The sequence below is a fragment of the Coniosporium apollinis genome, assembly GCF_000281105.1.
Source record: "Coniosporium apollinis CBS 100218 chromosome Unknown supercont1.13, whole genome shotgun sequence".
Taxonomy (NCBI): domain Eukaryota; kingdom Fungi; phylum Ascomycota; class Dothideomycetes; genus Coniosporium; species Coniosporium apollinis.
Window position 1 is genome coordinate 177,945 of NW_006913275.1, and position 19,274 is coordinate 197,218.

At 54.8% G+C, this 19,274-nt stretch overlaps 8 protein-coding genes across 8 annotated transcripts; 6 read left to right on the forward strand and 2 right to left on the reverse strand.

Annotated features, from left to right (window-relative positions):
* Positions 1–2,958: 2,958 nt before the first annotated feature.
* Positions 2,959–3,762, forward strand: W97_03211 (uncharacterized protein; the record flags this gene model as incomplete). Its single annotated transcript, XM_007781108.1, has 1 exon — positions 2,959–3,762. The coding sequence occupies one exon, from the start codon at positions 2,959–2,961 to the stop codon at positions 3,760–3,762; it is 804 nt and encodes a 267-aa protein (XP_007779298.1).
* Positions 3,763–3,851: 89 nt separating this feature from the next.
* On the forward strand, positions 3,852–4,781 carry W97_03212 (uncharacterized protein; the record flags this gene model as incomplete). Its single annotated transcript, XM_007781109.1, has 3 exons — positions 3,852–3,930; positions 3,996–4,377; positions 4,439–4,781. 3 exons carry the CDS (start codon positions 3,852–3,854, stop codon positions 4,779–4,781), a joined length of 804 nt encoding a protein of 267 aa, XP_007779299.1.
* Positions 4,782–5,274: 493 nt separating this feature from the next.
* W97_03213 (uncharacterized protein) lies at positions 5,275–8,106 on the reverse strand (the record flags this gene model as incomplete). The annotated part of the gene is made up of 2 exons (XM_007781110.1): positions 5,275–5,627; positions 5,691–8,106. The coding sequence occupies 2 exons, from the start codon at positions 8,104–8,106 to the stop codon at positions 5,275–5,277; spliced, it is 2,769 nt and encodes a 922-aa protein (XP_007779300.1).
* A 388-nt stretch (positions 8,107–8,494) lies between these two features.
* W97_03214 (uncharacterized protein) lies at positions 8,495–9,359 on the forward strand (the record flags this gene model as incomplete). The annotated part of the gene is made up of 4 exons (XM_007781111.1): positions 8,495–8,682; positions 8,796–8,856; positions 8,912–9,169; positions 9,234–9,359. 4 exons carry the CDS (start codon positions 8,495–8,497, stop codon positions 9,357–9,359), a joined length of 633 nt encoding a protein of 210 aa, XP_007779301.1.
* A 607-nt stretch (positions 9,360–9,966) lies between these two features.
* On the reverse strand, positions 9,967–11,250 carry W97_03215 (uncharacterized protein; the record flags this gene model as incomplete). The annotated part of the gene is made up of 1 exon (XM_007781112.1): positions 9,967–11,250. The coding sequence occupies one exon, from the start codon at positions 11,248–11,250 to the stop codon at positions 9,967–9,969; it is 1,284 nt and encodes a 427-aa protein (XP_007779302.1).
* Positions 11,251–12,376: 1,126 nt separating this feature from the next.
* Positions 12,377–13,372, forward strand: W97_03216 (uncharacterized protein; the record flags this gene model as incomplete). The annotated part of the gene is made up of 4 exons (XM_007781113.1): positions 12,377–12,418; positions 12,472–12,740; positions 12,805–13,121; positions 13,182–13,372. The coding sequence occupies 4 exons, from the start codon at positions 12,377–12,379 to the stop codon at positions 13,370–13,372; spliced, it is 819 nt and encodes a 272-aa protein (XP_007779303.1).
* A 1,394-nt stretch (positions 13,373–14,766) lies between these two features.
* Positions 14,767–16,544, forward strand: W97_03217 (uncharacterized protein; the record flags this gene model as incomplete). The annotated part of the gene is made up of 2 exons (XM_007781114.1): positions 14,767–16,089; positions 16,143–16,544. 2 exons carry the CDS (start codon positions 14,767–14,769, stop codon positions 16,542–16,544), a joined length of 1,725 nt encoding a protein of 574 aa, XP_007779304.1.
* An 838-nt stretch (positions 16,545–17,382) lies between these two features.
* On the forward strand, positions 17,383–18,873 carry W97_03218 (uncharacterized protein; the record flags this gene model as incomplete). Its single annotated transcript, XM_007781115.1, has 6 exons — positions 17,383–17,583; positions 17,714–17,837; positions 17,897–18,046; positions 18,105–18,464; positions 18,513–18,622; positions 18,691–18,873. 6 exons carry the CDS (start codon positions 17,383–17,385, stop codon positions 18,871–18,873), a joined length of 1,128 nt encoding a protein of 375 aa, XP_007779305.1.
* Positions 18,874–19,274: the final 401 nt, after the last annotated feature.

A 19,274-nucleotide genomic window follows, 5' to 3' on the forward strand; every position in this document is an offset into this window, starting at 1 on the left:
TGTGTGACAACGGAAACGACCTGTTTGATATCGTTGCACAAAGGTCCAGGAACACCGACGGAACCAGTGGAGTGAGTCTTGAGGTAGCACGCGTTGAACGAATACTCTATAAAAGAAGATGTACTGAACACAAGGTCAGGGGAAGCGCACAGAATTTTCGAGAGGACCACAGAGGAACGGGAGACTATTTCCGGGCTTTTGTTGCCACAACAGTAGCATCCCCGTAAACTTAAAGATTATTGGCGAGTCGGCACTAAGCGGCCAGCTGGTTGCAGCGTGCGGATCTTTCAGATCGAGTCTTGCGTTAGTGGGTTGTCATCTGCAGGTACACTGCGTATTCGGAGGCGATCTTGAACCGAGCTATTCGGCCCAAATATAGAACGATCGCGGTCACACGTTCGGATTCAGTGACCTCGAAGAGTTAAGCCACTTACTAGCAGCGCCGGGTTCAGGAGCCTGGTAAGCCGGCTTGTAATTGCTCCTTGTGAAGAAGCCGTATGGTGGCAGCCGCGGTGTCGACTCTCGTCTGCTCAACAACGCCGGTTACTCCGTCCTCGATGACAAGCCTTTCTGTGGCACACAAGGTCCCACCCCCATGGACAAGATCTCCAATCGCCGTACTATGAGCTGGCAGCGCTTCGACGAGTCGTACTGGTCGCGGTCCTGCTTGAGGATCTCTACGGCCAGCGCCAGCCTATTCGTCATTCACTTACCTTGCCTAGTCAGCGGAACGTGGAGCGCGCGAAGCAAAGGTGGAAGTATTGCTGAGAAATCTCTCTGGCAAGGTGATACTCGTATCCCGCAGCTACCAACAGTCGTCGTTCGGCGCAGGTCACGTGGGTCGTATCAGGGCTAGCGGCCCGTCGGCGGGAGCTACCTCAGCCACGACAAGCTGCATACGACGTCGGATCGCATTGTAGAGACCGCAAGTGGCTGACATACCCCTCTCCATAATCCTTAGTAGGGTGACCATTGCTACGCTGCAGTAATGGTACACGAGAGACCAGCCTCGCTCCAGAAATAGTCCGCGGTCAAAGTACCCGCCGAAGTGCCAGTCGGCCAGTGGGCTTGCATACGGAACAACGACAGCGGCCACCTTATCCTAGCCCTATCGGCTTCCACCAGCGCAGAAAGGACAGGGCAAGAAGGATACGTTTTACTAGCTGCAACCCGGTGATGCTTGACGAGCCTGGCTTGGAGCTGGTCAACCCATTGTCCGAAGGGATATTCTTGTGCCCTTTGGCATCGATCCATCAAGATGTCAACAAAACTTCGAACACTGTTGCCAGCGCACATGGAGCAGGTGTTGTGGGGTGTGCCGCCTTGCACGCCACAGTTTGTAACCGTCTGGTTGGGCTGGAAATAGAAGCTTAGTCCTGGAATTTGCAAGCCTTCTCTCACCTGTCGGCAACGTGCAGATGTCGGGATAGCCGGGGTCGTAGTGGCTCAGTCATAACCACATGGAAATTTGACTCGGTGTTGGCCGAGATGTCTATGGTGGTCGCAGTTTCTGCCGCGTTGCAAAGCTAGGTTCCTTCATACACTTCTCCAGTCTCTACCATCACACTTCGGAGGCATCATCTGCCTCATCATACCGCTTCGCTTCTGCAGAATGAGCTGTTCGTTATTCTTGGAGTCTTTGGCCTCCAATTCTTTTGTCCTCCAAGTTAGTCGCTAGTAAGACTGCTCACGCCATGAGGCGTGTATCGTAGCATTCCGCTAGTGTGGCTACTATAACCGGGTACCTGATGGCTGTCCACTCTTACCTGACGTCCAGTCCGTACTCAGCAGCGTAAACTCGTATAGATGTATGGGTGCTCTGACGTCCTCAAGTACAACAGCATGATGTCGTGCTGTGGCGCCTGCGGGAGAGGATGTTGCTGCTTCAGCCCACTAATGCAGCCACACGGAAGTTGTCACGTACTCCGAACCTCAAGGTTCCACCATGCGGTGACTGGCGCGGGCCGGGGGAGTGTGGTCTGTATGGCGGATACCTGAAATTATCAACGCCTAAGGGGACAACAATGGAAGATTTAGTCTACGATGTCCTCCGAGGTCTCATCTCATAAGTACTAGTCATATATCACTTCCGTGTCCTTTTTGGTCCAGTAGATCTGATTCATTGTTCGCCGGACCATCCACACTATAGTTCCCACCCACGGCCTGTCCCTAGTCCCCATCCTTATCTAAAGGCGACAGCCCTTCCTCGTTGATGCTATGGCTTACGAAAACGAGACTTCTGCGCTCGTGAGGAGGCAATCCATTGTCATCCCGACGTCACTCCTCAGCTGTGACTCGTACTCCTGGGGAGTTTCTCCGACCGCTGCCGGCATACCGTGGATACATGATGAGGAACTCGTTCGCGACAGCCTACCTATATATCAGAGGAGGAACTCGAGGAGGGGGGCTCGAAGAGCAACTGTATCGAGCATTCCGGCACCACTACCTCTGGTCCCTCAACCACAGATACAGGATCGCAGCAGCCCGGTAGCATCTCCCAGACGAGCACATACAGTTGTGTCTCGGTCATCGAGCCCGCGGCCTCCGAGAGAGTCAGACCTCATCCAGTTGTCGCCAAGTGTTTCTCTCAGAAGTATTTCAACAACACCCGAGTCTTCGACAAGATGCTCACCTCAGCTTGCACCGCCTAAGTTCTGCTACCCACGAGGGCATTATACGTTCTATGACATCCCTTCAGCAGCGAACAGCAGAGTCAAATGCCTTTCAGACCCGTTCGCCGACCCTCCATCAAGGTCAACAACACCCTCCAGATCGCCAACGCCTGACACCGCGGCTGCTTGGTCCGAGGAGGATGAGAACGAGGCCATATTGACGCCAGTAGAGGCGAGGAGCAGAAGACTGTCCCTGCCAGCACTTACTGCGAACGTCCAAGGCAAGCTACAAGGTGCCGTTCAAGGAGCTGCTGCCGCAGCCGCCCGAAATTTGAAAGATGAGAAGATGGTAGAGCTATATGAAAAAGCTAAGACGAGAGGGCAGCACCTCAAGAGGAGGCTTTGGGTGCAGATCGCCTTCCAGTACAGCATCTACGTACTACTGGCATGCATGATCTACTTCGTGCTCATTGGTGTGCCTCTCTGGGACGGTGCCGTCTACAACATGTGGAAGCTCCTGTCCAAGACTTTCATCCTGCAGTACGGCTTCGCCATCTTTGTCGGCATCGCCGCTATATACGCCTTCCTTCCGCTCCTCATTTTCTTCGAGAAGGATCCGCCGGCTGCCCTGCCACTGGACGATCCCCGTGTGCAGGAGACTTGCCTGCTGATCCCTTGTTATAAGAGCGCAGCTCTCATCGAGAACACGCTCAAAGCCGCTTTGAAGATTTTTCCAGCCAAGAACATCTTTGTCGTCGCCAACGGCAATTCGCCCACGCCAATCGACAACACAGCCGAAGTGATTGCGCCCTACGGAGTCAACCACGTATGGTCCCCAATCGGCTCCAAGATTGTCGCGCAGTTCGTCGGCTGCTACGCTGCCAAGGACTTCAAGTATATCCTACTGATCGACGACGACTGCACCCTTCCGCCAAACTTCCCCATCGTGTCTGACCGCATTACCGGGAAGATAAAATGTGTCGGCTACACTATCAAGTCCGTGGGTCCTGGCTCCACCCTTGGAACACTCTGTCAGCAAGCGCAGGATCTGGAGTACAAGCTTTCCGGCCTGCAGCGTGCTGTCGCTGGTATGATCGGATCTGCGACTTTCCCTCACGGCGCCATCTCCTTGTGGACAGGCAGTTCCTGATCAAGACGTTCCACGAGCATCCAGGCTTTTCGGTGTCGGAAGATTGGTTCTTCGGCCACGTTGCGCGGAAGCTCGGGTCCAGGATCACAATGTGCACGAGCGTGTTTGTCGAGACTGAGACACCCTCAGCTGTGTTCTTTTCTTCCGGTGGATCTCGAGGTGGTTTTGGTAAGCCTTTACTCATTCCCTCTTTACCTTCAGCGCGCCTATCACAATGCTAAGCACCCTGCCAGGCGAAATGACCATTTGGAAACAGCGCTTCTACCGCTGGAACTTCTTCTTCGTCAACGGCATGTGGTACAACATGGCGTACATCCTCTTTTCCTGGCGTCTAGGGATCTGGGAGCTCGGCGCCAAGCTCTTCGTCTGGCAAGAGGTGTACGAGACCCTCCTGTACATACTGGCGCCCTTTGTCCTCCCCATCTGCTTCCACATCCGGCCGGCGTTCACCGGGATCCTCATGGGCGTCACTGCAGGCATCTATCTGCTGAACGTCATTGTCTTCAACGAGATCCATCTGAGGAGGAAAGGGGAGCGCGTCACGTGGGGCTGCATCGCATATTACATGCCGTATAAAATGGTGCTGACGTTTGTGAATATTTTGTCTTGCTACTGGTACATTTGTCCCCTCCGTCTCTTGGTAACCAGAAAAGATTGAGCGTCTGACACCTGGCAGGTCCATCTTCAAATACGCCCAATACTTCGCAGTCCGCCACCCCAAAGTAACCGAAGATGAGCGCGCCGTCGAGGTCGTCCTGAAGCTTGACGACGCAGCCGACGAGTCCAGATCGCTCGGTGAGAAGGTCCCCGCAACGGCGCAACCCGCGACCATGAGAAAACGAGGCAGGAGCATGACGGCGGAGTTCGTCGCGGCGTCTTTAGGTGGGGAGGCGGATAGCGTGGGCCTGGTGCGCGCGGAGAGTGAGGGGATGGGAGGTGTGGGGAGGAACTTCTCGGTGACGATGAGGAGGGGGAAGGGTGGGGTGAGGGGGGTTGAGGTGCCGGTTGGGCTTGTATGAAGGGTTGGGGTGTTGGATCGAGGCATGGAAATGGCGCACATATATCTGGATGGTTGCATGAAAAAGTTTTCTTGTGTATGACTCATGTTGGATGCATAGCGAGGAAGGCTGGGCTGGGTACACATTGGATATAGAGCCGCGGCTGTCTTCTTAAGACGGTATTAGAAGGCCAAGCATTTTGTAACTGGACATTTGTGAGACGAGTAGAGTAGATTCGAAAGTTTCTGTCTCTGTGATTCGATGAGTGAAAGGTATAAATCATTTTCGTCATATTAAAGTCCATATTCAAGGTATCTGTGATTAGCAGACCTACCTAGTTAATCAACCTGAGAGGAGACATGCGACAAAACCGCTAAATCCACATCCAAATGCATGGTCCTCTATAACGAGCGTGCGCAGCCTTTACGGCCAACTCCCGGCCCGATGCAGCGCCGCACAGCACAAAACTCCCCTGCCTTTCACCCCTTCCTAATTCTCTCTCTCTCTCTCTCTCTCAAACAACCAAAGCCCCAGGCGCCGGCCCCTCCAAGTTCACATTCTCAACCACATTCCTAATCCTGCCACTCTTCCTCACCAAATTAGTAAAGTACTTAAGCGCATGTTCCGCCTCGTCCCTAAAGCGACTCGTCTCCTCCTTCTTCCCCCTCAGCTCCCTCGCGTTGCGCGACAGCTCGCTCTGCAGCTCGCCGGCCGGGAACTTCAGCGCCTTGCGCACCTCGGAGGAGATGCGCAGCGCGTTCTTGTGCGTGTAGTCGAGCTCCGCGAGCTGTGCGCTGAGTTTGCTGCTGAGGCGGCGCGGAAGGGAGCGTGGGATCGAGGCGAGAGCGTAGGAGATGCCTAAGATGACTGATTTAAATGTTAGTAACATGTCCTGTGTGGGCAGCGAGTAGGGGGAAGGTGTGCTCGTACCTGTGAGGATGGCGCCGGGGATGATGAGTCTGCGGAGGTTGTTGGCGCCCACCACTTTAGCTGCGCCGAGCGCGCCGTCGACCCACCCGACGCCGCCGACGAGCCGGGTGCCGACGACGCCGGCGACCGTCACGGCCATACCGGTGCCCGCCACCTTCTCTTGCCGCTCCCACAGGCTGGCCATGTCGAAGAAGTCGAGCGTCTCGACCTCGAAGTCGACCTGGCGAGCGAGCGCGTCTCTTCGCTTGATGAACATGCGTTCGCTGCGGAAGATCTGGGGGGAGTAGTTGTCGCCAAGATGTAAAAGGCCTAGCGATTTTATGTAGTTAACTCGGTCGGAGGTCTGCTCGCGGGCGTACTGTTCGCAGCGCGTGACGCTGTCAGAGATCTCCTGGATCATTGCGGCCTTGAGGTCTTCGGCGTAGGAGTAAGCGCTGAGGAGACCGGGGTACTGGACGCCGAAATCGTGTTCCGCGAGTCGCGCGATGGAAGAGCCGACGTGTTCGCGGGTGTGCGTGAAGACGTTGTTTGCGGTCTCCTCGATGGTCTGGTCGGTGCCTCTGCTGACTTCGGTTTCGGCTTCTTTCGACTTCTCAAAAGCGGGTGCTAGGGTCCGCAGCTCTTCGGTCACACGGTTGAACTCTGATTGCGCGATATTCCGGTTGAACGTTCCCAGGCTGTCGATGTCCCGCAGAACGTTCATCAGATAAGTCCTTGCGGGCGCGAGTTTAGACTGTGCTCGCTTCTCCAGCACGAAGCGTCGTAATGATGCTTCGAGCTCTTCAAAATCTCGTATCTTCTCACGCTCCTTGCCTTTTCCTTTTCCAGGTGGCGAGCCCGGCTCACCGTGCTTTCCTGACGGCTCGTCATCGTCATCACCGTCCGGGACCTCGAATCCAGAACCAGACCCTCCGCTGCCACCGCTCCCGTCGCCGCCAGGCCCATCGGGACCGCCTAGAGGAGCGACTGGTATGGAACTGCTGGAAACGAAATGGACAAGCTCTGATGACTCTTTGAAAGTTGCGGGACTGAGGCCTGCAAGCTGTTCCAAGATCTTCTCCTGACACCTTTTCTTGTCTCGGATGTTATCGAATCCGTTTACCACCATGAAAATGTAGGCCTTCTCCTGAGCTGCATTGAAGATGAATTCCTTGGCGGATTGAGTGAAGCGGTTGGCGGCTGACACAACGAATACCACCACATCAATTTCTGCATCTTTCGCGAAGACGGCGGTAGTCAGAATGGAATCCGCGTTCAAACCAGGTGCATCAATGAGCGCAATGTCGACGTCGCCATTATTGAGTAACGACTCGTTGACCATCCGGATATCCTTTACATAGACTTTACATTGCGAGTAGCGCTCGTTCTCAGTAACGATGTTCTCAAGCTCTTTCAGCGCGTACACGTCGTATGTCCGCTCATCGTCGCGTACATACTGAGTGTCGATCTGCACAGCATGCACCTCTTCAATGCCGCCGTTCTCTCGAGCATCTAGAACCTCGCAAAAGATGGCGGTACAGGGCTGCTGGTCCACCGGTAGTACCTTTCTCCGCAGCAACGCGTTGCAAAAGGTCGATTTGCCTGCATTGAGATCCCCGGTAACTAACACCTTGCTCGACGTATCTTCTATGCGCTCGCGTAGTGCGTACAGGTGTTGCCTGATCTTCCGTATTTGGCCGTCAAGTAGGGACGCGATAGACTTCTTCTCCAGCGAGTGAACCAGCTCTGCCTGCGACAAGCCACCCATCTTCAAATCGATGTTGAGCACTGACAGGAAGTTCTGCGCCAACTGCGGTGTCACCAGTCTCGGTTCTTCTGCTGTCGGACGAGCTGCAGATGAGCTGGCCTCGGGCTGCCATCCTCTTTCTCCCAGCGAGGTACCGGCTCGCCTTGCTAGGCCCGGCCTGCTGGGAGGCGGACCCCGAGGCTCATAGTGGTTGTCGAGCGTTGACTGAGTATGATGCAGACCAGGTCGAGGATCAGATCGCTGTGAAGAGGTGGGCTCGGAAGGATCTGCTCGCTGAACGGAGGGATAGTGTGCCGGCCAATCCTGGTTGAACGCTTGAAAGTCCTTCAGTGTGTCGACTGCCTCATTGATAGCGCGCAGCAGCTGTGTCTTGTTGCGGTTGTAGTAGCCCTGATGTATGTGTCTGTCGGTAACCTCTGGAGTATGACTAGGCGTGGGTCGATCGTGCGTTAGCCCTGGATGCCACGACGAGCCATTGCTCCCGCCGCTGCGTATGCTTCCACCGTACCCAGAGTCATCGTCCAGCAATGCGACAAGGCGCGCGGCGCTTTCGGAGGTCGAGCCAGAGCCCACCGTCATGTACTGAGGCCGGCCGGACGTCGCCGCTCGGCGGGGGGTGCTGGGGCCTGAGGAGGAGAAGTCGCGGTCAGGAGAGACGTTCCGGCTCATGTTGGCTATAACGAATTACTGGCTGGTGTAAGAGAATGCGAGGGCATATCGCGAGCTGCAGTGGCGCGAGTGAGGCGGTGATGGATAGTTTCGAGTGACGCCGCCCGTTTTTCCATGAATGCCCTGCGATAGGGATTGGCTTGAGCACGGATCAAATGCCGCGGCCTTGGCGCGGATGAGCCGCCGCGTCACGGGCAGGCAACTTTGATAGATTACTCTCGAAGCTCTCTGCGCAGACAGCAGCAGCAACAATCCCAGATATTCTCCTAACCTTGACCGCTTGACGGCTCGTACCACCGCCATGAATGTCAGTTCCCCGTTCTATCCCCCAGTTCTAGCACTCCGCTCACACCATTGCCAGATCGTCGAATGGGCCTTCGGCAAGCGCATGACCCCAGCGGAGCGGCTTCGGAAACACCAGCGAGCCCTCGAAAAGACACAGCGCGAGCTTGACAGGGAGCGGGTGAAGCTAGAGAACCAGGAGAAGAAGCTTGTGGCAGACATCAAGAAAAGCGCGAAGAATGGGCAAATGGGACCGCTCAGGATACAGGCCAAAGACCTTGTGAGGACGAGGAGGTGGGTTTCGCTGCGGGTGCCAGTTGTCTGGGTTTCGCTGCGGGTGCCAGTTGTCTGGGTCTCGCTGGGTTGTATGGATGGCCCCTTACAGGAGGCTAATCATGCTGGGCTAGGTACATCCAGAAGTTCTACCAGATGCGGACGCAGTTGCAGGCGATATCCTTAAGAATACAGGTCAGTGTGGCCGCGGGGTGGTTGTTTGCACTCACAAGCTGACAGATAGCTTCAGACTGTCCGGAGTAATGAACAGATGATGCAGTCCATGAAAGGCGCGACGACTCTGCTCGGCAGCATGAACAGGCAAATGAACCTCCCAGCGTTACAGCGAATTGCCATGGAGTTTGAGAAGGAGAACGACATCATGGATCAGCGGCAAGAGATGATGGACGATGCCATCGACGACGTTACGGGTCTGGAAGACGAGGAGGAGGGTGAGGAGGTCGTCAACCAGGTGCTAGACGAGATAGGGATAGATCTGGGTCAAGCGGTATGTGTGCACACGCTCTCCATCTACGTTCCGACCGAGCAATGGCTGACCGCACCCCGAACAGCTTGGAGAGACGCCATCTGGTCTCCAGAAGACCACAGTGGCAGAAGGTCGAGTGGCACAAGCAGTAGGCGGAGGCGATCCCGGGGACGACGACCTGCAGGCCAGACTTGACAGTTTAAGAAGGTGAAAGGGCACGGTGTCTTCGTCCTGTTCTTTGCCTTTGTTTACCTCACTGCATGGTAGCACAGGCGTCTTGGGCGTTTGGGGACGTCTCTAGACGTGTTTGGCTGCATCTACGACGGGATCACGGTGTCAGAGGATGAAATGAGCTGTGGTGATCTGCGGTTCGTATTACGGAAGCCTATTGTGAACGGCGTAGCTATAGGTTCACCACAAAGCTTTCCAAGTCAATTGTCGAGGCTTGATAGTTTGTCGGCTCTGAAAATCGTGCCACGGAGCGATTATTACCAAGTGGATTCTTCGACTCTAACACTGCCTGAAATAAGTGACAGCAGGAAGTCCAACGACAGGAACCAGCTCCAGTCTTATCTAGTTAATTAAGTTCTAGTATTAAGCCTTTCTATATTATGATAAGTATTAGTCCTCCAGTTTTAGAATAGAGTGGAGATAGTAATATTTATATTGATCTCTATAATATCTTACTATATCATTTTACATTCGTATTTCTATTACTACGAAGCTATTCTGTATTATATATATAGGTATTAGAAAGCATCGTTGTATATATAAAGTAGTAATATATGATAGGACGGCTTTGAAAAGTTTCTTAATGACTATAAACCACCGCTTCTGTCCCTCCACTTCTCTACCAATTCCCCATTGAAAGTCATGTCCAACATGGCCGTGCCGAACTCGTCAATATCCGCGGGTTCCGCGTCGTCAAAGAGCCTCGAGCACTCGAAGCGCTGCAAGAACGCCACATTCCTTCCCAAGCACTGCTTCTCCCACTCGGTGGCGCTCGCGGCATTCCAAAGGCCGCTGCGGTTCGTGTACATGACGCCGCCGGGGCAGGCCGACCAGCGCTGCTGCAGCGCGGTGAAGACGGGGGAGAGGCTGACGGCGACGAGCCAGGTGCGGCGGATGCTCTCCGACAGGATCCACAGGTACCACTGTTGCTGCGAGTAGGTGGACGGCGTTGGCAGACAGCCGACAAGATGCGTGGCAACGGCGTGGGTGTTTGACAATGCCTTTGCGGCCGAGTGAAAGAGCTTGCCGGCCCAGCTATCCTGGACGGCCATGTGGCCTTCGGCGACGTAGCGGGAGCGGATGTCGCCGTCGAAGAGGCCGATGATCTGGTAGACCATGAGCGCGTGCAGCCTTGTTAACTGCGCGAACAGGTCAATATCTTGCTCCCCTCCGTCGGCCCACTCCTCCGCGCCAACCCTGTCCAGAATAGCCCCGTTCTCCCGGAGTAGATCGTTCGACCTGTCCTCTACAATTTGGAGGACGGTGTCCGTGTTTGCGGGTGTCCGGTGGATATAGCTAGCCAGCGTGGCATACGCGACCTGCACGCACGCCGGGGAGTTCGCACTGTACAGACAGGGATGGATAAAAGGGTTGCTGCCGGTGGTGACCCAGCGTTCGAACCAAGACTGCAGCACCGCCACGTACTTCTTCATCGTCGCTTTGCCAACTGCCATAGCGGCCGAGGTGTCCACTCTATGGGATATCCTCCACGTCTCGGGCGCAAGGAACCAGTCTGCCCTGGTGGCCGGCGCACTGGGCGTTTGAATGAGAGACGACGGGGCAGCGAAGTCACTGTCCATGAGTGGGAATGCCAGGTCCAACATGAGGTCGTCTGCAAGGATCAGGTCTGCGGTGCGGGAGGATGTGTTGCCTGCAACCCCAGCGAGCAGTCCATCCTCCACTCTCGGCACCGAGCCTCTCAACGCATCCGACAACAATGGCCGAGACGAGGAAGCTGCTCTGCTTCTCGACGGCGGATACACGCAGGACCTGCCCCTATCCGCGCATCGTGCGCATGACGGCATCTGCCGACCGCATTTCCGCTTCGACCTTGCACAGGCGCTGCAGGCGTTTGATTCCGCGTGCGGCATTGTCGAAGGACAAATCCTTTTGGAGTCTTTTTCGGGGGCAGAACTGGCTCCCGATCTTGTCCGCGGCGGAAGTCGAGGGGAATACTACTCTTGCCGCCGGAAAGTCCTCACCGCATCACCAAGATCACGCTTGAGGCTATGCAATCGCTGCGATCATGAACGGATAGTGAAATAATGGCGTTGCATCGACAGATTGATTCAGTGAGGGTTTATCTGCTTGAGCGGCAGAAATGGGACTCGGAAGACAAGACCTACTAATGCCGCCCTTATGTAGTACTAACGCCAGCCTAGTAAGGGCGCCCCCGTAGTTATCCTTGTCAGCTTCTCCTAATGATGTCAGACTCGTGATGCTTGGCAAGGTGTCTTTATCGTCTTCTCAACCGTTCAGAAGCTCTCATCCACCAGCTAGCTTAGCAGCCAATCAGAGCCCCTGAATACCTCCCTTGCTAGCCTCGCAGTAGTGGGCTTGTCTTCCGAGTCCCATTTCTGCCGCTCAAGCAGATATCGCTGGCTTAGCCGTTAGAATAATTCCGCCACCGTCTTGTCTACATAGATGCGGACGTAGATGCGGCCGTAGATACGGCCGTTACACCGAAGACCTCCCGGCGGCAAGAGTATAGGCGCGCATTTGTCAGCTGGGTGCGTCCCCGTTGGGCAATCGCCCGCGCGCTAACCCGCACGGCGGAAGCCTAGTCCGCAATATAAAACACCTCCATTTCTAGGGGATCAATATCGAGGACAAAGAGCCTCTTGTTAATGAGGCAAGATGGTTTGGTGATACAGAGGCATCTGGAGTTACAGTGCAGTCTTTATCGGCCATGCAATCGGCGGGTGCTTCTACTGCACCATGGCCATACTACTTCGCCACATTTCCATTACGGGAAAAGATATCTCTCTGCCCTGAGGAAACGACAATGTACTCCAAGTCACGCCCTGAATGCATTTTGTTTAGGAGACCGCGGCGGACAGCGGACCCGACCTTTTGCGCGGGCTAGCTCTCGGGATTTCGCACGGATGCCGTGAGGTGGCTCTGAGTATATATAAGAAGACTCCATCGCAGACTTACAATCCATATCATAACTCAGTACTCTGCTTTGCATCCTACACCAAGTTAAAATTACTCAATATGTCCGTGTACGTTATTACTGGGGTATCGAAGGGAATCGGGGTGAGTCTGCCTTATGCCGTGTTACGCATTGCTTGTGCTTAAATCCAGCGTAGTTCGAGTTCGTCAAGCAGATCTCGGAGGACCCGAAGAATCTAGTCGTCGGTCTGGTCCGCGAAAAGGCTGCGACCGAGAAGAAGGTGGCGGCAGAGCTGGGCGACCGTTGCAATGTCCACATCCTCCATGCAGACCTCACCAGCTACGCCAGCCTGAAGCAAGCCGCTGCCGACACTGCCAAGATTGTTGGCGAGCGTGGTATCGACTATCTGGTTGCCAATGGAGCTTTCCCGTCCCTCTTCGACGCCTATGACCCCATCGGCGCATTGTAGGTCTACTTCCCTCTGGCTACTGTCCGGGCTGGTCTGTGGTTAACGCTATGTATTCAACAGGGGCGACAAGGTTGAGGAGCTGGAGGATGTTTCATTGAAGCTATTCCAGACCAATGTCGTCGGCAACATCCACCTCTTCAACCTCTTCCTCCCTCTTGTCATGAAGGGCAAGGTCAAGAAGGTCGTCACCATTTCCAGCGGTCATGCCGACCTCGACTTGATCAACGATGTCGAGATTGAGACAAGTGCTTTGTATTCTGCCTCCAAGGCGGCCATGAACGTCATTGTGGCCAAGTTCAACGCGCAATACAAGAAAGACGGTGTGCTCTTTGTGAGTATCAGCCCGGGAGCGGTAGAGGTGGGGCACTATGTGAATGGTACGTATCCCTGTCTTCAAGATTGAAACATCTGGATATTTAACTAATGCAGACCCACAGCCACTCCAGAACAGATCCAGGGCTTGATGGGATTTATGGGCAAGCTTTCAACCTATGCCCCACACTTCAAGGGTCCAACCCCTGTAGACGAAGCCATTCGAAATATCAGGTCGACCTGGGAGAAGGCCAGCATCGACAGTGGGTATGGTGGTGCATTTATCTCGCATTTTGGAAACAAGCAGTGGTTGTAAACCTAGGGTCCAGACCCATTACACCAGATACACTTATTGATGTAGATGTACGCTACACGTACAACCACGTACACTCCACGAGACTAAGTTATATGTCAATAAACTCAATTTCAGATGTCTATTGATGTAGTTGATATGACTAGGTGTACTAAGGTTCGACTTGCTTCCCTAGGTAAGTACTCCCAGGCTTCCGGAAGGGTTATAGGGTAAGACACCGCCATTATCACCACCGCCACCACCGCCACGCTCAACAAGCAAGGGGAGACGCGTGTGATCTGAGACGTGTATGGCAGGGTCACCTTAGCACCGTGCAATGTTTCCGCACACTACGAGCCGCAGCTTTCGATATAGTTACTCCTAGCGGTACCGCCGAAATATGGCATTGATCTCTCGTGAAAGATCGGCATGGTTTGACTTGTCGATGCAGCAAGTGTCGACCCAGAAGTACTGCAGGTCATTGCGTTTGGCTTGTTCTGCGCAGCATTGAAGCTTGTTATAGCCACTCTTGCTCTTGCCAGAACCATCTATCAGATCTTTGAAAGTCACCTCTTGATTCTCAACCCAAGTGTGCGACAGTATTGCTTAAGGAGGGATCGTGTCGTTGCTAATAAGCTCTTTTGTCAGGCTGAACTCGCCTACATTATTGCATTGCAATAAACGCATACTGTCCCACTCCGCAAGGTGAAGGCAGCGGCGGAGACGGCGGCTGTGCACTAGTCTCGCTATGTATATTAGTGGACTATGCGCGAGATATTAATAACAGCTTGTCTTAAAACTAGGTGTTAAGCTGTAGTTATAAGCGAGGACAAGATAATCCGGGCTTCGAGAACAAAGTTAGATTCCTGCAACCAGTGAATCCTGAAGATCACGAGACCTAGCACTCCGCAAATCGGTCCCTTGTGGGGGGAGCTGCTTTTACGTCATCTCTGTCGGACCTGCGGTGCAGGGTCTACATACCCTGCCTATTCTCTCAGAACACCCCTAAACATCTCCAACTCCGCTCCCAGAGCACGCTCGCCCTGTAGCTCCGCCTACCTAGAGCCCTTCTCTGCAAACGACCGACCTAAGTGGCAGTGCCTTTGGCGCTAGGGCCGCCCTCCTTCTAGTACGATTAAGCGACGTCCCTTCTACCCGAAACTGCGATTCTCAAGGGCTTCCGCTGACTCTTGAAGTCTCTAGAGTGCTGTCGCCTGATCTCCTTTCACCAGCCATAAGCGTTTCCTTGACGCTGTCTCTGTCTCCGCCATCCTGTGCCGAGCCACCGCTCTCTGTCGTCTCCGCTCGATCAGACGTACCTCCGGAAGTGCGCCATCCGCGCTGCAAACCACCGAACCATCAACCTGGCAGGAAGTAAGCGAAGGAGCTTCTCCACTCAAGGAGGACTGTTGAACAGGATGTTCGGCTCGTCGCCAGGCCGGCAGGATGATGGGGCTGCAGACACTGAGCAAGGCGCCGAAGGCTCCAAGCCTGACCCGATTCGCATACCGACCATCGAGACGGGCACAAGTCCTGAGAAGAGAAGCAGTGTCAGTAGCAGTCCCCGGAAAACCCGCGAAGATGCAAGCCCGGATGCGGAAAGGAAGAGGAGGACTAGTGGAGTAGCCAGGGCCAGGGATATGTTCTCCAGCGCGAAACAGCACCTCTCTGGATCATCACCCACCTCCAGCTCCGGGGAGGGAAAGACCGCATCGTCGTTTCGAACATTAGAGCGACAAGATCCCGCGCTGGCGGTCCCGCAAGGTCCATTGAACAACTCCGCGGGTGTATCTTCCCCAACACCGAGGTCAACCTTCAGGGTCGGAGTCACAGAAGACAAGAACAAAAAATGCCGTAGGACTATGGAAGACACTCACGCCTATCTGTACAACTTCATGAGCACGCCCCAACCGGCTCTTGGCTCGGATGCCACTTCGAATAACCGGAGCTCCGTCTCAGATTCGAGTTCAGGTATCACGGAAGTCACATCACAGCACGTCGTCGAAACCGACAATGGCTACTTCGCTATCTTCGATGGACACGCCGGGACATTTGCCGCAGATTGGTGCGGTAAGAAGCTACATATCCTCCTGGAAGACATCATCCGCAAGAATCCAAACACGCCCATTCCTGAGCTACTGGATCAGACCTTTACAACCGTTGACCAACAGCTCGAAAAGCTACCCTTGAAGAATAGCGGGTGCACTGCCGTCATCGCAGTCTTGAGATGGGAGGACAGAGTGCCGAGCTCCCAGTCGGCTACTGGGTCGGCGTCCTTCGCTCCAGCGGCAGCTGCAGCAGCAGCAAAGGCAGCTTCAGAAGGCCTAGGTCCAGGGTCTGAAGCAGTATCCAAACCCTTGCAGACACACCCAGACAACTCTGCTGAGGTACCGCCGGCCGGCGGCCCGCCTGATGCCGTTCCTGTAGCAAAGCTTCAAGAAGCCGCATCACGACAGCGGGTTCTCTACACTGCCAACGTCGGCGATGCTCGTATTGTACTCTGCCGAAACGGACGCGCTCTTCGCTTGTCATACGATCACAAGGGCAGTGATGAGAATGAGGGTAGACGCGTTGCCAACGCCGGCGGCTTGATCTTGAACAACCGCGTCAACGGTGTCTTGGCCGTAACTCGAGCATTAGGCGACGCTTACATGAAGGACCTTGTGACAGGGCATCCGTATACTACCGAGACGGTCATCCAGCCGGACCAGGATGAATTCCTTATCCTGGCGTGCGATGGGGTGAGTGTCCATAGTGAGTTCAGTCATAGTGCAATCCGCTAATAACAACACAGCTCTGGGATGTCTGCTCCGACCAAGAAGCCGTCGATCTAATCCGCAACACCCAGGATCCGCAGGCGGCCTCAAGACAGCTGGTTGACCACGCTCTCGCTCGCTTCTCCACCGACAACCTCTCCTGCATGGTCGTCCGCTTCGACAACCGGGCGCTCAAGCAACTGAAGACTGAGTCGTCCCTAGGCGTGGAAGGAGACCACCCGGCACCGAAAGGGAGCGTCAGCGAGGCAGAGGCGATCGTCGCTACAGCCAAGAAGGCTATGGACGAGGTTGGCAGCCCGGATGCTGACAAGAACAGCAATGAGATGATTATGGAGGAAGAGGAGGAGGCGGAACCGGGGCCGGAGCTGAATGTTGAGGCGCTGAAGAAGGCACAGGTTGCAAACAAGCACAAGAGTTGATCGCTGTTTTGGCACTCACAGTCTTCGCTTGTAGTCGGCTTACTGCAACAGGGCATATCAGCCAGGGGCTAGGCACCCTGGTCGCGGCTCTGTTTCAGGTTCGCTAGCTTCATCATCCTCGTGGCGTGACCTTTACCGCGACATACTGCAGTGGTGGTATTCTCAGGGATCACGTCTGAAGTTGCTTTTCTAGCGTTCTGGGGGGGTTTTCTGATCGGGCATGAGAACGGCGTCTGGCTTTTGCCATGTATCTATGAACTTAAGACACGGTATTAAGCCAGCTGTCGAGAATGACAGAATGAATCCGCGGTTCTACGCCGTCTCGTTCGTGTGTTTTTCAATGTAGCTTTGTCAAACTGGAGCCTAGTGCATCAACTAGACGACTAGAAATGAAGCCAGGACGCCCTCGGTTTATCCCCAACTGAGTTGACTGAAACCAGAAGAAGCCCAGCTCAACTCACACTTGACATTCTGGACGACGAGCTCGCACGCCATGAAGCCCATCCAGCCCTGAACCGGCCGCCCCTCGACGTCCCGATGGTCACACGGTACCTGCGTGAGAACTCCCCCGTCCAAGGCTCCCGGCTCCCGTCTCCACAGCGCAACGGCTGGCGGCGGCGTGAGCGTCTGCACGAGGGCGGGCGGAAGTGACGCCGAAACTCAAAATCCGCTGCCCCACGTCTCGGCACTGCAACGGGCGCCACACCCAGCCTTCACCACCGGACTTCTCAACCCTTCTCGTCAAGCAGGCCACTCGGATTGTCTCCCCCCTCTTCCAGCCCTCCGCTGCTTCCGCAAACCTCACCCATGCAGCTTCGAGCGAAGCCCAACACCTGCAATGTCCGGAGCAGACGCCGCCGTGGACGCCCATCCGAACGACAACTCAACACCACCGCCCGCTAGCATCACCATTCCTGGCCCAGCTGGTCACGAGAGCGTCTTCGTCCATCCATCGTCTTACTTGCGCCCTCGCAGCCATGCCCGGCCAACAACCCCATCGGACACCACCCCACTCGATGTCGAGCAGACCGAGGGCCTGGTAAGCTGCCCCCCACCAATCCCGCGACCTCATCCCCCTCAGGGCCTTACCGCTCTTTGGCCTACCCGTGGGGGCTAGCTGAGCGATTCAGGGACTGAACACCTGACTGATGTCTCCGAACTCTTGACAGCGTGCGATCCGAGCGTTCCTTAAAGTAAGAACGAGCTACGACGTCCTCCCTCTGAGCTTCCGGCTCATCATCTTCGACACTGCGCTCCTTGTGAAGAAGAGCCTGAACATCCTCATCCAGAATGGTACGGCGCCCCTGAACCCCTTGTCAGGCGCGATCGCGGCTGACAGCCTGATTTGGCAGACATCGTATCCGCGCCGCTGTGGGACTCGAAGACGTCGACGTTCGCCGGCCTACTGACGACCTCCGACTACATCAACGTCATCCAGTACTACTGGCAGAATCCGGATGCCCTGGCCCAGATCGACCAGTTCCGCCTCGACAGCCTGCGCGGTATGCCTGTACTCTGGCCTATATACCGCCCACGTTAGAGCCGAGACTGACCAAGGAGCAGACATCGAGAAGGCTCTGGGGGTCGCCCCGATCGAGACCGTATCAATTGCGCCGAGCCGGCCGCTGTACGAAGCATGTCGGAAGATGCTGGAATCCCGTGCGAGGAGGATACCCCTGGTCGACGTGGACGACGAGACAAAGCGGAACATGGTCGTCAGTGTCGTGACGCAGTACAGGATTTTGAAGTTCGTGGCGGTCAATGTGAAAGAGCTGCAGATGTTGAAGAAGCCGTTGAAAGATATCGGTTTGGGCACGTACGATGATGTCCAGACTGCACATATGGATACGCCTGTCATGGACGTGATCCACATGCTGGTAAAGAAAAGCATATCGAGCGTACCAATCCTGGATAAAGACGGTGAGCCGGAACGTGACGGTTCGATTGACCGAGTTCTAACGCTCATAGGCATACTGATCAACGTTTTCGAAGCTGTAGATGTCATTACATTGATAAAAGGAGGTGTGTACGACGACTTGAATCTCAGCGTGGGCGATGCATTGCTCAAGCGGTCAGATGTAAGTTTGTTTCCTCGATACTTTGGGGGAGTCTCAATGGGCATTGGGAAGGAGCTAACGGTACGCAGGACTTTGCGGGCATCTACACCTGCTCTCTGTACGATAACCTGGCTACGATCTTTGACACGATCCGTAAGTCACGGGTGCATAGGCTGGCTGTCATCGACGAGAACAACCATCTTAAAGGCGTTCTCACATTAAGCGACATTTTGGAATACATTTTGCTAGAGGGAGAGGCCGAGGAACACTGATGAACATGAGCACCAGAGCCATACACTCGTACGGGTGCACGGCATAGTGATGCATCTGCTTCAAGGCCAGCAGCATTCAAACTCAACGGTGCTTATACTCCCTCAAGAGCTTGGAAATTGTGTCTCTTAGCACCGAAGTGCATTCAGATCACGCATTGAGGCATTGGAGATGGTTAGAGATTCCCTTGGCGTTAGAAGCATGGCATTGTTGGTCGGCATTAGACTTGTTTTCGCCACGGATGATTCAGCAGGGGTGGTCGGGTTGCCTAACAAAACTCGTCTCTTTCCTCCTTCCCTCCTTCTTTCCTCACACTCTTCACAACATTCTGCATTGCAACTACCAACGCACTTGCAGCATCACTGTTTAGAAACTCATCCAAAGCACTCTTACTACACTCGAA